At 50.2% G+C, this 12,594-nt stretch overlaps 1 protein-coding gene across 2 annotated transcripts; it reads left to right on the top strand.

Moving 5' to 3' along the window:
• Nucleotides 1-8,405: 8,405 nt before the first annotated feature.
• LOC117194372 lies at nucleotides 8,406-10,981 on the top strand. 2 transcript variants are annotated; one of them, XM_033398941.1, is made up of 7 exons: nucleotides 8,406-8,666; nucleotides 9,256-9,633; nucleotides 9,687-9,856; nucleotides 9,937-10,113; nucleotides 10,182-10,328; nucleotides 10,399-10,662; nucleotides 10,757-10,981. In XM_033398941.1, the coding sequence occupies exons 1-7, from the start codon at nucleotides 8,406-8,408 to the stop codon at nucleotides 10,857-10,859; spliced, it is 1,500 nt and encodes a 499-aa protein (XP_033254832.1). In that variant the 3' UTR covers nucleotides 10,860-10,981. The 2 variants fall into 2 exon arrangements, with proteins under 2 accessions (XP_033254832.1, XP_033254833.1); XM_033398942.1 differs by having other exon boundaries at nucleotides 9,699-9,856.
• Nucleotides 10,982-12,594: the final 1,613 nt, after the last annotated feature.

A 12,594-nucleotide genomic window follows, 5' to 3' on the forward strand; every position in this document is an offset into this window, starting at 1 on the left:
TTACTCTAGTAGACTACTATTAGTAAACCTCCTATCCTTAGTTAACCGTAGAAAAATACTTGGTGTGATATTTATGCTCAACTTGATTAGGAGTGACATAGACAGCCCTGATCTGTTGAGCCGCATAAACTTCACGATTCCTATTAGACTGACTAGAAATTTTATACCGTTGTTCCTTCCACTTTGTTTAGGGTCTTATGCTCGGATTATAATTCCCTCTACCATATTATATCCACCACTTCCTCTTATTAAATTATTAATCCTTACACACCTTTTTATTAATTAGTAACTGTAGTGGTATTTGTATTTTGATTGCAAGCTTAGTTTCTTAGTAAGTTTAGTACTAATTTTCCTCGAATGTTAGTCTAATAGCTATCTTTTTTGCATGTTCGCGTTTGGTTCGGCTACGCACCGCGCGTCATGCGGCAGCGCCCCTTGGTCGGTTGGGCGGGAGGAGGGCTGCGTTTTGCCTGGGATCCGCGCGTAACAGCCTTCTGCTGGTGTCACACGGGCCACTTGACGGTGCAGTAACTGCATCGCCTCTTGAAAGATGCAGTCATTGCATGTCAACGTCCAAAGAACATATGTACATACGTTTCTACCCACAAATTATTATTATTTTTGATGTGTGAAGGATGCACACACACACACAGAGAATGGATTGCCCTGAATGGTGTGTGGAGCGGGCGTTCATTTTGTAAAAATAATTGCTTTGCTCACGGATTTTTACAGAAATGATTATTGATGAGCACTTTGGCCTATTTTATCAAAATCAAACCCGACACGACAACGTCACCGCCGGCATCCGTCCGTCCCTCTGTCCGTTTGGTTTGCCCGTCGCTGGCAAATGAAGCGTGAAATGTGGCCCGACACCGCGGGCACCGCGCCAGCATACATTAAATCTTTCGAAAGTTTTGCATCAGCCCCCCCCCCACGGCCGAGTGCTTAGCACACCTCAGCGCGGGGAAAGGGCCGGTTGGATGGGGTTTTTGGCAAGTACCGAGACGGCAGATGACGTCAAGAGGCCGGCACGGCAGACATAGAACGCAGACCAATCCGACTAACCATCCGACCAGCCATAGATCCCCCTCGGACTGTGTGTTCCTCTTGGGTAAGCCACAGCGGAGGCGACAATTGCTTCCAGGAAATCCCCATGATTCACTCGAGGATGATGTCGCCGCGGGCTCAGATTTACTTGAGATGAGTAAACAACACAGTCACTCAAATTTCACGAGCCCTGCGCGATGATTCGATGAGGAATGAGGAAAATGCCAGGAATGCCAAAATATTGATGGAAGTCAAGCCGAGGCTTTTAGCCAGGCGACTTTTTTTTTTTATATTCATATACTTATTTATTTGCTCTATAATATATACTATACAATTTATATTTAACTTAATTTAACGGACAAGAATATGTTGGGACTAGGGGCCCCGCGGACACGCAGTGGCGTGGACACCTACTCCGTCTGCTCCTTCCGCCTTCTCTCCAAGGACCTAAGCGTTCGCATCACGCTAGAGGCGAACTCCGCGGCCGCTTCCCACACCTTCGGGTCTGCCAGCATCAGCGGCACCAGAGTCTCGGTGCTGACCCTAGAACCTGCTGCTGTCTCCAATGTCTGACGCTCGAGGTCAAACCTGTGGCAGTCGAAGAGGACGTGGCGAGCGTCCTCCTCTATGCCTGTGCCACACTCGGGGCACCAGTCCTCTGTCTCGTGGCCGAAGCGCTTGAGGTAGCCGCGGAAGCAGCCATGTCCGCTCAGTGCCTGGGTAAGGTAGAAATCCACCTGGCCGTGCTTCCTTTCAACCCAGCATGCTATGCTTGGGATGAGGGTGTGGGTCCATCGGCCTTTGGGTGAGTGGTCCCATCGAGTCTGCCATCTGTCTATGCTGGTCCTTCTGGCGGCGTCCTTAATTTCTGCTTTGGAGCGTACCTCGGCTGCACTGTCCGTCATGGCATCATGGATCTCCTTCCTCTCCCTTATCAGCTTCCTGAGCGGAACTTGCCCGGCAATGACTAACGCGGCTTCGTCTGAGATGGTCCGGAACGAGCACGCGATCCTAATGGCGCACAGTCTGTACGTTGCCTCCACTCCTCGCATGTAGCTCCTCACCTTCGCGGCTTCTGCCCACACCGGTGCGGCGTAGAGCATCTGCGACGTCACGACGCTCGTCAGCAGTTTCCTCGTTGCCTGCTTTGGCCCTCTGGTGTTTAGCAGCATCCTGGATAGCGCTCCCGCGGTCCCACCGGCCTTCGTGTGGACGTATTCTAGATGCTCTGTGAAGGACAGGTGCGTGTCGATGAGGACTCCAAGGTACTTGATGGACCTCTGCGATTCGATCGCGGTCCCACCAACCTGCACTCTGGCGGTCTCGACCACTTTACGGCTGGATATCAGGACCACCTCCGTTTTTTGGGCTGCCAGCTCCAGCCCGCGGCGGCTAGCCACGCCTCGACGGCTTGTATGGCGACGTTGGCAAGCTCCTCCACTGCGGCAAGTTCCTTCGCTACCGCCACTATTGCGACGTCGTCAGCGAAACCCACCAGGTTAGTGTTGGCTGGCATCAGGAGCCGTAGGACCCCGTCGTACATGGCGTTCCAGAGCAGAGGTCCCAAAACGGAGCCCTGCGGGACTCCGGCTGAGACTTCGTATGCCCTAGAGCCCTGACATGTGTCCATTGTCAGCACCCTATTGCTGAAATAGCTGCGCGCTATATTCAGTAGGTAGCCCGGGATGTTGAAGGACCTCAGTGCCTCCAGCGTCCGGGTCCAGTCGGCCGAGTTGAAGGCGTTCCTTATGTCCAGTGTCACCACCAGACAATAGGACTTGGTTCCGCCTCTCCACCTAGTCCCAGCAATGGCTTCCTCCGCCGTTTGTACGACCCTCAAGATGGCGTCCAGCGTCGACCTCCCTTTCCTGAACCCGTATTGGTTCTGGGAGAGACCGCCTGCTGCTTCGATGGCTGCGCTCAGCCTCGCACCTATCACCCTTTCGAAGACTTTTCCCATGGAGTCCAGAAGGCAGATGGGCCTGTAGGAAGAGGCAACCCCTGGCGGCTTGCCCGGCTTGGTTAATAGTAGCAGCCGTTGCCTTTTCCACCTCTCGGGGAACGTCCCCTCCTGGAGGCATTTGTTGAAAAGGCCCGCAACTTCCCTCGGGAGTAGAAGAAGTGCCAGCTTCAACGCGCTGTTGGGGATCTCATCCGGGCCCGGAGCCTTCCTAGGTATCAGGTTTCTGCCTGCCTGCAACACCTCGGCTTCCGTAACCTCGCAGATGTCGCTCGGGCTATGCTCGAACCGCAGGGAGCTAGGGATCTGCCGTCCTCGAGGAAACAGTGCCCTGACTATACCCTCCAGTGCCTCTGGATCTGTTGGAGCTTTGCTGCCCGCGTTCAGCCTCTTCACTACCATCCTGTACGCGCCTCCCCAGGGGTCCTCTTCGGCGGCATCACACAGCTTAAGGAAGCATTCCCTCTTGCTGTTCCTTATGGCGGTCTTCAGATCCTTCAGATCGGACGCTGTAGAACCATATGCCACCTACATACCCTCGGACTAACCCGTCTGCCGACTTGGTGTCGCGCAATTGCGGCGCGTCGACGCCACAGAGCCACAGGGCCGCTTTGCCAGTAAGGTCCGTGGCCCAATTGCTGCTGCTGCCCACCTTATGTGGTTCGCTGAGGAGTGCCACCTCAGAGCCAAGCTCGCGCACCGTCTGCGTCAGGAGATCCTGTGCGGCCCTGCAGTGATTCAGGTTGAGTTGAATCAACTGCATGTCGTCCTGGTTTTGCCGACCCCGCTTCGCGTAGCTGGGCAGTTTTTAGTGCCTGCCTGGTGCGTGACCTCCTTCTTTCCAGCTGCTGAGCAGATGAAGCACGCAGGCTCTTTTTTGCATTCGGCAACTTTGTGCCCTTTCTCCCCGCATTTGATGCAGCAGCCACTCCTATCCACTGTACTCTTGCAGTTCCGTGCGATATGCCCGGGTTCCAGGCATCGGTAGCACCTTGGGAGTCCATCTCTTTCCCGGATCCTACATATGGTCCAGCCGATCCTCGCCTTGCCGCCTTTCAGGACCGCTTCGCCCAGGGAGAAGGGCAAGCTGACCACCGCCAGCTGGGACTCCGCGTATCCGCTGCGCAGACTGCGGACTCTTTCTCGACCGTCGTCAATGTTGAATTTGCGAGTTAGAGCGGCACAGATCTCCTGCTCCGTCGCGAGGGAGTCGATGTCCCGTATCTCCAACTGGGAAAACAAAGGTGGTCACCTTCGAGTCTTCCGTCATTGCGCGCACAGACGCTCCAGCGCCGAGGACACGTGCGATGCTGGCTTTCATGCCCTCAGCATGCCCTCCACGCTGTTTTTTGCCACCTCCAGCAGAAGGTTGCCGTTTATGGTGCGGCGTACATTGGAGACGCAGCTTCCCAGGTCGGAAAGCTGGTTGTCGTGTCGTCTGGTGACCATTGCCAGAACCTCGCTGTACGACTTCCCGGGGGCCTGAACTATGACCACGTCTGGGCGATCGCGGCGTGCTGCTCTCGGCCTCTTGGCCACCACGCTCCATTCGCTGTCCGGGATTCCGGGGCTCTTGGGAGGCCTCATGGCGCTGGTCGTCGCCACGTCTCCGTGTGGCCGCAACGGGGTCTTTTTAAGGGTCCTCTTGGTTGCGATAGCTCCTTTTCGCTGCCTTGGGCGCGTAGGTGGGGTTCCCGGCTCCCCCATTGGACCTTCGGCCACGGATGGCTGGCTAAGTCTACGCCACGGTTCGGTTTGCGCTGCGGCATCTTTCCACCAGACGGTCGTTGTCTGCTGCTCCTTGTCTGCGCTCCGCGTGCTCTGTGAGCATTTCGGGCACAGGCCTTGGGCGTCGGAGCCTTCCTGCAGCGCGCTTCTACCCGCTGCAGCCTCTTGGCTCGATTCGATGATGTTCGAGTGCAGCTCCTTCATGCGCACTAACAGTGCTCTGGTGGCCATGTTGATGTGGCGCGTATTTTTGTCCATCATCCTGGTCTGAACCTCATCAAGGATTTTTCCCAGCTCCGAGAGGTTCTCAAGGCAGGTAGCCTCCTGGTGGGCCTTGCTCTTCTTGGGCGGCGTTTGCCTCTGGGAACTTCCCGGGCTGGCTGGGTCCCGAACCCTCTTGGGGGTCTCCCTAGAATCAAGGCCCCGACTCTGCGGCGCTGCTGCTGGAGATGGAGATGGCTCGGGTGCCGGCGATCGGGCGAGCATGCTACCCTTCCTGAAGGCGAGCTTTTCATCCTCCTCCATTCCTATTGTTTACTTTAGAATTTGAATTTCGAAATTAATATCTCCCTCCGTTGGCGCGCAACTCCAGCTCTCTCCAACACTCTGGCAGCCCTGGGTCGATCGGGGCTGTCTGGCAGCACCGTCCGCGTGGCAACTCTACGCGATCACCTGTCTGGCGGCGCGATCAGCTGCTGTGTGTGAAGCTCCATGCACACTTGTACGTGTGTGTGTGTACACGGATATGTGTGAATGTAATTTCATAGCTGACAGACGACGCGGCATTATCTACTCTATATGCGAGTGTGTGGCAAGAAATATCGCCTGCTGAATGACGAGACACATTTATTTGTTGCCGCTGCCTCATCTTGACAATCAATTAATTTTCCCCCTCCCAAACCGGAGGCAAGGCTCCCCCGCTCCCCACGCTCCGTCACCCGCCGACGACAAAGGAAAGTGGCGTCGCGGGCGCTAATTGTTTTTAATGCAAATGGAAAAGGATTTAATAGCGAAGGCGAAACACATTAAGAATGGATTTTTAAAACCATTTCAATTATGCCCCAAGCTCCCCATCAATCTGGCTGCGTGCCTCTTCTACTTCTGCCGCCTGATGACGCCACTGTTCCAACTGCTATGACGTCAACGATTGCAACACTCTTCAGCTGTGCAGCCAGTGCATCCCGTCTCGGCCGGATTTGTCTGCGCCAAAGTTCACTGACACTTTCATAAGTTTTCTTGGGTCGACGAAAATAGTTTTTCCACATTTCGCATTCGACCGAGTGGAAATGAAATCCCCTTGGAGCATAGATAGAATATTTCAGAGCAGTGCTCGCTGCCAAAAGCTTACTGTTACACATTCGTTGTGAAAAAGGAAATCCAGTTAATTAAAATGTGGCAAGCGAATAATCAACAAGCAATTCAAACTAGAAAAAGACCACAATTCTGCTTCCTCTCTGCCTTTGCCTGCCGTAAATGGCCGTCCAATTGGTAATGGCTCGACAAAAATCCCACATTCATATTTACGAACCATAAATATGGACTCGTACTACCAAAAAAAGGAAAGGAAAAAAATAAGAGGAGGTTAACCAATTTGTTCGCTTGCGGCTGCTGTAAGTGACAACAAAAGAGGTGGTGGAGCCGGTCAAGGCATTGTAGCCTTTTGCAAATGAGTTTCCGTATTTCATTCGGATTCCATGCATATTGCATTTTCTATAAATACAGTATGTGCCAACTGTTCTTTTTTATTTTCACTCTCAATTTGAGTCAATGCAGTGCGTGGGCGGAGGTGCAGATGCAGCTGCAACAGCAACAGCAACAGCATCGGGGTGGCAGCATCAGCACCGAAAATAAATTTCAAATATGTCACAAGCAAAATGAGATAGAATTTTTAGGCGAATATTCGCTGTGCCATGCTGCGTGGGCAGCGATGGCCAAATGCAGGGGAAGTCAATGCGCTCTAGCCGAAAAAGTGGAAGCCAGCATCAATCATGTGAGCAGGCGAGGGGATATAGTTGTCAATCGATTCGCAAGAAGTTCAGGGTTGCCTACTGAACTGAACCGTTCGACAATAGTTCTCTACGATCCAGACTACAAGGTGGCAAAACAATAACACTCCCCCACACACCAGACGTGCGATGTCTCAGCTAATTTTCATTGCCACAAGCGCGGACGGGCGTCCTTCAGGGCCTGCCAAATTCTAAATTTTGGCTAATATGTCAACAGCCCCCCACCATTATCCGCACATATCCGACAATTTGGGTAGAACCAAACATCTAACAAAAGCTGTACACATTCGCTACTTACACTATATGGATAGTACGGATTGAATTACTGGAACCATGTGTCCGCTATAGAGAGCTTAGCTTGTACATACATAAATGGGCACCTAGCACTATTATATTTTGCATGCAAATTCCAGGACACAAGTGTGTACCCTCACGTAAAGATGATGCCAAAAATTCCAACTGACGAAGCAGATATGCGATACACTGCATCAGCAGTAACCCACCAAGATGAGGCTCCTCCGTGCTTAGCCGCCTCCTTTGCCACTGACACTTGGCATTTCGCAACCTTCTCGAGCCAAGGCGAGCACTTCAATAAATTGAAACTTTCAGTTTTATGCCACCATCGAGCACACAGCACAGTACTTTTACATGGCCAAGTGCAACTCTTTTGGCTGACTTTTCAATTTTCTAATATGCTTTAAAGCTTCTGCTTGATGCTGTTGGGAGCGGCGCCTATTGCTTAATTCGATTTTGCTTGACTTTGATGCTGGCAAACTTCATTTGTCCGACTCTAAAAGCGTGAAATAGGATTAGGCCGACGGAAATGCATTCAAGCTGACTTAAATCCATTTCTAGTTGGGCAACGATACAAAGTACCAATTAATAATCTATAGGAAATCAGATTTCAGAGGAGTTAGGGAAGAGAGAGTTGCAGTGCACGCAGCTTATGGAAGAGATCCAAATTAAATTAAGACTGCCAGAAGTATTCCACAAATAGCCATGACCAGAATGAAGTTACTTTGGGCCAAAACGATGACGGGTCAATACTTTTTTCCAGGCTTGTGGATAGATCAGCGTCAGTGCGGCGCCTTAATGCAAGTCTGTGAACGAATTGTATTTGGTAAATTTTCTTTACAGGAATCCGAAAGGATCGAACAAGGTGAAAATGAGCAGTGTACGAATTAAACATTTTACCATTTAACCATTTGGTAATTTGGTAAACCATTTTTTTGTGAAGCTCAAGACTCAAGCCACGGAGTACCATTAATAATACGAAAATGTACAGTAATTAGTATCTGATCTACATCCATACAACATTGAAATGCAGCCCTGAATATCGCTCCGAATATAATCGGGAGACAGCTCTGCTTTTCACTTTGAATACCGGTTTGAGCAGGCGACGACTTTCAGTGTGAACATCCGAACAGTCATACCTTCGAAAATTGTGCCAGCGAGCGGAGCTCATGTAAAGTGGAAAATAAAATATAAAAATTAAAATTCCTCTCAGAGTCGTAGTGAGAAGTGTCGAACAAAATATTCTAAAACTGTATTTAGCACGCGCGTGTTCTCAAGTAAGTTCACACATATTTAAAGTGAAAAACGCCGGTTTTGTGAACTCACTTGACGAAAAGAAAGAGCGAGAAGTAAAAAGTTGCCAAATCAAAATGGTCACCGAGCCGAAGTCCGTTGAGCCCAAGGTCAGCACCAAGGAGGCGCAGTGCCAGTCATCGGACTGCGAGACTTCCCAGCAGGAGCCGGTCTCGCAAGTAAGCAGCCCGAAGGGCGCCCGTGTGGGGATCTTCAATGCCGAGGACTTCTTGTCGCGTGCTCAGATGAACGACAAAATCAACAACATCTTGCGCTCGCCCACCATGCCGCCCAACGGGGGGCGCCAGCGCTCCGTCTACACCAACAACCCATCGCCGGTAAGTGAAATTCCAAGCAATAACGTGAAAGTTTCTTCAATTTTCAGACATTTACAAAACTGCCGCATCATCGCGCTAGCAGGGTATCAACAGCGAGTTAACAGCCGCCGCAGTCTTAACAGCTCGGCAACAGCAGCATTGCCACATCACCTCATTGGAAATCCTGTTATTTCAGACCTTATTTTCCGTCTCGCTCTTTTCCACCATTGCTCTCTTACTTTCCGACTTTAATATTCGAATTTTCCTTCTCTATTCCCCCCCTCTTCTCTTCTCTTCTAATACTATTCAAAATAGTTTGGTTAATTTCTATAAAAATCAAATGCAAATTGGGAAAAACGCACACACGTATGTAAATACATATATGGATGTATGTATGTATATGCATGCGTTAACAGAATGTCGACAGAATGTTAGCACCAGTTGCAAAGTCATTCGATTTCTGCGCTGCTGACACTTTCTCTCGTATCTGTCGTTTTCTCTCCTGCCGGTATTCAATTATTTTCTGGCACTTTCACTTCCTCACCTCTTCATTTCCTTCCGGATCTAACTTCCGCTACTACCTCTCGCCTTCTCATCCCCCCTCCCTTAGCAAGCAAGCTTGCGTGTCGGCATGACTGGGGGGCAGCTGTCCCAACGCATGAGCAACATCTCGCTGTCCTCCGGCACGGACTCCGTGGGCCACATGGATCGCGGCAGCAGCTCCAGTCTCGCTAGCAGCGACACCGTTGGCACCAACACCATCACCAGCGGCATTTCCAAGGAGTGCGCCAATTACCCCGTCGGCAGTCAGTCGGCCCGTCCATACGTCCAACTGCCGGGCATACACATTTCCAACCCTCCCCAGTACGGGCCAGGGAATATGCAGGAAATAGACGCTGGCAAAATGGCGCACAACGGCAAGGCACTCACAGGGCGCTACAATGCCACGCCCACCTATGGCTTCGACAACGAGCAGAACTACTGCCTGGTAAGGGGCTCCTGCATATCTGTAAATCTAGCCGATTCTATGCTCAATCTCAGAATTCCCAACAGTTGCCGTCTCCATTGCCCCCTCCACCATACGCCTTGGCACGCGTGAGCAGCACACGCAACTTCGAGCTCGAGAACCACACACCGCCGGCATGTCCCGGCTCTGGACCCATTCCCATGACGAACGGAACCATCCAGTTGCGCCTCCGCGATGGCGTGCGGTGAGTGTGGACGCCCCCTGCCCCTTGGCTCTTCTTTAAGACCGACCCCTAATGTTAATACCTTTCTTTGCATGGGGCAGCATTGACATGACTCTGGACAAGGCGGTGCGCGTGCTCAATCAGCGCAGCATGGTGGCAGTTGCTCTATCACGCAACTGCAGCAACTCGGCTTTGATCCACCCCAATGGACGCATCTTGAAGAGCGGCGCTAAAGTCGAAATAGTTACCTACGACGGCATGAAGGGCAATAACTTTGTGTGAGTGGGAATGGCCCTTACCCCAACGTGGCATCTTTTGAATCCTTTTAATTATCTTCCCATTACAGTCGCTATGCCAAGATGTGGTACAAGGGTGTGAGCTTCACCAGCGAGGCGTGCGCTCTCATCTACCTGGTGGACACAGCCGGGACGCGCACCACAACCGACACTTTCACCGATCTGACCAAGGACTACACCCTGGCAGTGTTCTATGAGTGAGTCCCCCGGCCAATTGCATCGCTTCTTATTTGGCTAATTTCGATTTAATTCCCGAACTTCTCGCAGCGACTCGCGCCATGGTCCCTCTTATATGGCTGAAGCCCATGACGTGATTGCCAATTCAGCTTACACCTGTACCGAGGATGGCACTGAGATCTATGACATAAACGGATTTCGCATCACCCAGGCAGCCGATGGCCTGGTGAAGGTCACTCGTGTGGACAACAAGTGCTTGATTCGCACCAGTCCCGGCAATGGATCGGCCACTTTGACCACACCTGGCATCCATTGCACTGCCTCTCTGGGCAAGACCTCGCATCTGTTTGTTCGGTGAGTGTCAAACCGATGCTCTCAACCTCCCCTCCCCCTCCCCCTCGCCCGTCATCCTGCTCTGCTAACTTCCGTTCTGTTCTGTCCTTTGTAGTCGCAATGAGAAGCGCATGCACTTCGATGGATCCTGTTTCATTGTACGCAACGCCGGACACTCCGCCGGCTTCAATGAGAACAACCTGCTCATTGGCTACTGAGCGGCGTTCGTAGTCCGGAAATAGAAACGGCGCAGTGGTAGCCCATCCCACACGCACACACTCACACATGTCAACACATTTCACCTGGAACACATACATAGACACCTACAGCAGCACACTTGAGGGACCTTGACGTGGAGAGAGGGATTCAGTTAGGATCCCGGAATTTAGGAATATCAAAATCAATTTGGGAAATAAGTTAGAAAGCAAATATGTTCGTACAAAAACCAGCACCACACCACACCACACACACACACACCTCAGCGAAGGAACTCAGCCCAGTCCTATCTGGGTTCCGATTGCTCGACATGGGCGCAACACAACCACACCACCAACCCCAGGGAATACTAGTTGTCTTTCGTTTACCATTGCCTACATATATATCATGCCGTATATATGCGTGTATTACAAGTTGTTATTGAAAATCGGGTGCGCTTTCCTGCTTCCCCAAATCAGTTGGCCAAATCAGACCGATCTCAAGCTGAAGCGGAACCAATCAGAGCCGAATCGCATCGAACAGGGCCGTGCCAGCGTTTGGTGTTCAAAAAAAGAAACATCGTTTTTCTACTAGTTTCCATTTCGGCTTTTTCAGTTCTTCTAAATTGTTTCTTTTAGGCAGTTCAGTTCTAAATTTTGTTTGATAGACTTTAAAAATGGCAAAACTCAAGAAAAAAAAGTTTAAAGAAATATCTCCCAAGAAAAAATTTACAAAATTATGCACAGTTGGTGCGTCTGATTAAGCAACGTGTATTCAACAATTATAGTAGATCAGAGGACTAGTTCTCTTGGGCCTTACGTTTAGGCAACGTAACGCCAGTGCCGATACATTATTTCTAAGCTACCACTTCTTTCAATGCAATCCAATAATGTTCATCCACACCCGTAGCATACAGACACTAGAACACGTAACCCATAATCACACACACCGCACACTCTTTACAAGAGGCAAAAGAAAGTGAATTATTTGCAAGTGGCACAGCGCCAGCCACAGTTAAAACAGCCACAGGACACACATGGAAGATAGAACAGATCCTGTGAAAGGTAGAAAGTGAGAGTTTATTAAATTAACCCCAATTGTAATTTGATTAAAAGACACTTGTCCTGTGAGGAGGACAATGAAAGAAACCCCCATACAAACACAAAACATAGGCTTAATATATACATAAATACGATGGGATGTCCAATTATAATACAAAGTTAAGCCCAGTGTGAAAAACCGGGATTAGCCTTACGTCAATCTCCAACACCTAAATTTTCTATCATGTAAAGAGAAATTCATGTGCCCCAAAATCAATACTATGGAAGTATAATAAATTTTAAATGCAATCTATTCATTCAATAAATTAATTTATTCCTCCAAAAGAATGGTGGAGCAATGGAGCTCGTTTCGTTTCCTACCCTCCATCCTTTGCTAATTTCCTGGTGGAAAGAAAATGTCGACTGCCTCCTGCCCCGTGCCTTTATGTGTTCGAGTATTTATGTACCTTCTGTCATACATGGCCGGGGTATCGTAAATTTACAACAAAACTGTTTTATGGCCCCACTCCATGGGCCCTCCTAGCCCCCCTCAGACGGAGCTTGGCGTTTACGCCGTCACCTGAAGTGCCATCAGGAGTTGGACAATTTCAGGCCCTAGACGACAGTTTGGTTGGGTTTCCCATCTTTAAGAGAACTTGGAATTTAATCATTTAAATTTCTGTGAGGATTTCCAAGAAAATAAATTTGAGTTTATATT

The sequence above is a fragment of the Drosophila miranda genome (genome assembly GCF_003369915.1).
Source record: "Drosophila miranda strain MSH22 chromosome Y unlocalized genomic scaffold, D.miranda_PacBio2.1 Contig_Y3_pilon, whole genome shotgun sequence".
NCBI lineage: Eukaryota > Metazoa > Arthropoda > Insecta > Diptera > Drosophilidae > Drosophila > Drosophila miranda.

What these genes read in the sequence shown, in the direction of transcription:
- LOC117194372 (XM_033398941.1), top strand. Translation starts at nt 8,406, where the DNA reads ATGGTCACCGAGCCGAAGTCCGTTGAGCCCAAGGTCAGCACCAAGGAG. An exon ending in ACCCTGGCAGTGTTCTATGA is followed by an intron (nt 10,329 to 10,398) that starts GTGAGTCCCCCG and finishes AACTTCTCGCAG; the next exon opens with CGACTCGCGCCATGGTCCCT. An exon ending in ACCTCGCATCTGTTTGTTCG is followed by an intron (nt 10,663 to 10,756) that starts GTGAGTGTCAAA and finishes TGTCCTTTGTAG; the next exon opens with TCGCAATGAGAAGCGCATGC.